The 2094-nt window shown below is 44.7% G+C and overlaps 1 protein-coding gene across 1 annotated transcript; it reads left to right on the forward strand.

Moving 5' to 3' along the window:
- The first annotated feature begins 415 nt into the window (after positions 1-415).
- On the forward strand, positions 416-1609 carry LOC123248608 (glyceraldehyde-3-phosphate dehydrogenase-like). The gene has a single exon (XM_044677440.1). The coding sequence runs from the start codon at positions 419-421 to the stop codon at positions 1418-1420; it is 1002 nt and encodes a 333-aa protein (XP_044533375.1). The 5' UTR covers positions 416-418; the 3' UTR covers positions 1421-1609.
- Positions 1610-2094: the final 485 nt, after the last annotated feature.

Raw genomic sequence — 2094 nt, forward strand, 5'->3', positions numbered from 1 at the left:
ATGGTACTGATTCCAAAGCCAGGGAGATCAAAAACAGAGAAAGAAAACTACAGACCAATCTCCCTAAGGAACATAGATGCAAAAATCTTAAATAGAATACTAGCAAAGAGACTCCAGCAAGTAATTAAGAGGATCATCCACCATGATCAGGTGGGATTTATACCAGGAATGCAAGGTTGGTTCAACATTAGGAAAACCATCCACATAATTGACTATATCAACAGTCTAACAAACAAAAATCACATGATTATCTCAATAGATGCTGAAAAAGCCTTTGACAAAATACAGCATCCATTCCTATTGAAAACACTGAAAAGTATAGGAATAGAAGGACCTTTCCTAAAAATAATAAACAGCTCAGCTCTTCACCCAAGCTCGCAGCCAGAATCCTCTGCTGCAGTCGCATCCTTTAGACAAGATGGTGAAGGTCGGAGTCAAGGGATTTGGCCGTATTGGACGCCTGGTGACCAGGGCAACATTCAGCTGCAAAGAAGTAGCTATTGTGGCCATCAATGACCCCTTCATTGACCTCTCCTACATGGTTTACATGTTCCAGTATGATTCCACCCACGGCAAGTTCAAGGGCACTGTAAAGGCAGAGAATGGAAAGCTGGTGATCAACGGAAAACCCATTACCATTTTCCAGGAGCGGGATCCCGCTAACATTAAATGGGGAGATGCTGGAGCCAAGTACGTTGTGGAATCCACTGGCGTCTTTACCACCATGGAAAAGGCCGGGGCTCACTTGAAGGATGGAGCCAAGCGAGTCATTATCTCTGCCCCTTCTGCTGATGCCCCAATGTTCGTGATGGGGGTGAACCATGAGAAATACGACAATTCCCTCAAGATCGTCAGTAACGCCTCCTGCACTACCAACTGCTTGGCCCCCTTGGCCAAGGTCATTCATGACAACTTCGGCATTGTGGAAGGACTCATGACCACAGTCCATGCCATTACTGCTACCCAGAAGACAGTAGATGGCCCCTCTGGCAAGCTGTGGCGGGATGGGCGTGGGGCTGCCCAGAATATCATCCCTGCTTCCACGGGTGCCGCCAAGGCTGTGGGCAAGGTCATACCTGAGCTGAATGGGAAGCTCACAGGCATGGCCTTCCGTGTTCCTACTCCCAATGTGTCTGTGGAGGATCTGACCTGCTGCCTGGAGAAAGCTGCCAAATATGACGATATTAAGAAGGTGGTGAAGCAAGCTGCAGAGGGGAACTTAAAGGGCATCTTGGGCTACACAGAGGACCAGGTAGTATCCTGTGACTTTAACAGCGACACCCACTCTTCTACCTTCGATGCTGGCACTAGCATTGCCCTCAACGACCATTTTGTCAAGCTCATTTCTTGGTATGACAACGAGTACGGTTACAGCCACCGTGTAGTAGACCTCATGAAGTACATGGCCACCAAGGAGTAAAGTGGAAAGCCATGATGGATCTTCATCCCCAGCCAAAAAAAGAGTAGTTCCACCACTGGGGAGCCCACATCCATAATAACCTATGTCCCTGTGCTGGGGATCCCATGCCCTCTTCACATCCCTGCCCCAGGCACCCCTGTAGTGGGGGGAGGAGCATAGTCCTATCTTGTGTACCATCAATAAAGTCATCACATTCAGTGCAAAAAAAAATAAATAAACAGTATATACCTAAAACCATCAACAAACATCATATGCAATGGGGATAAATTAGAAGCCTTCCCAATAAGATCAGGAGTAAAACAACAATGCCCATTATCACCTCTATTAATCAACATAGTACTAGAAACACTAGCAGTTGCAATTAGAGAAGAAAAAGAAATTGAAGGTATCAAAATAGGCAAGGAGGAGACTAAGCTACCACTCTTTGCAGATGATATGATGGTCTACTTAAAAAATCCTAGAGAATCAACTAAGAAGCTTGTAGAAATAATCAACAACTTTAGCAAAGTTGCAGGATACAAAATAAATGCACATAAATCATCAGCATTTCTATACATTTCCAACACACTAGAGCAGCAAGTAGAAAGAGAAACATCATTCGAAATCACCCTAGACAATATAAAATGCTTAGGAATATACCTACCAAAACAAACACAGCAATTATATGAAAAAAA

Source organism: Gracilinanus agilis, chromosome 5 (genome assembly GCF_016433145.1).
Source record: "Gracilinanus agilis isolate LMUSP501 chromosome 5, AgileGrace, whole genome shotgun sequence".
NCBI lineage: Eukaryota > Metazoa > Chordata > Mammalia > Didelphimorphia > Didelphidae > Gracilinanus > Gracilinanus agilis.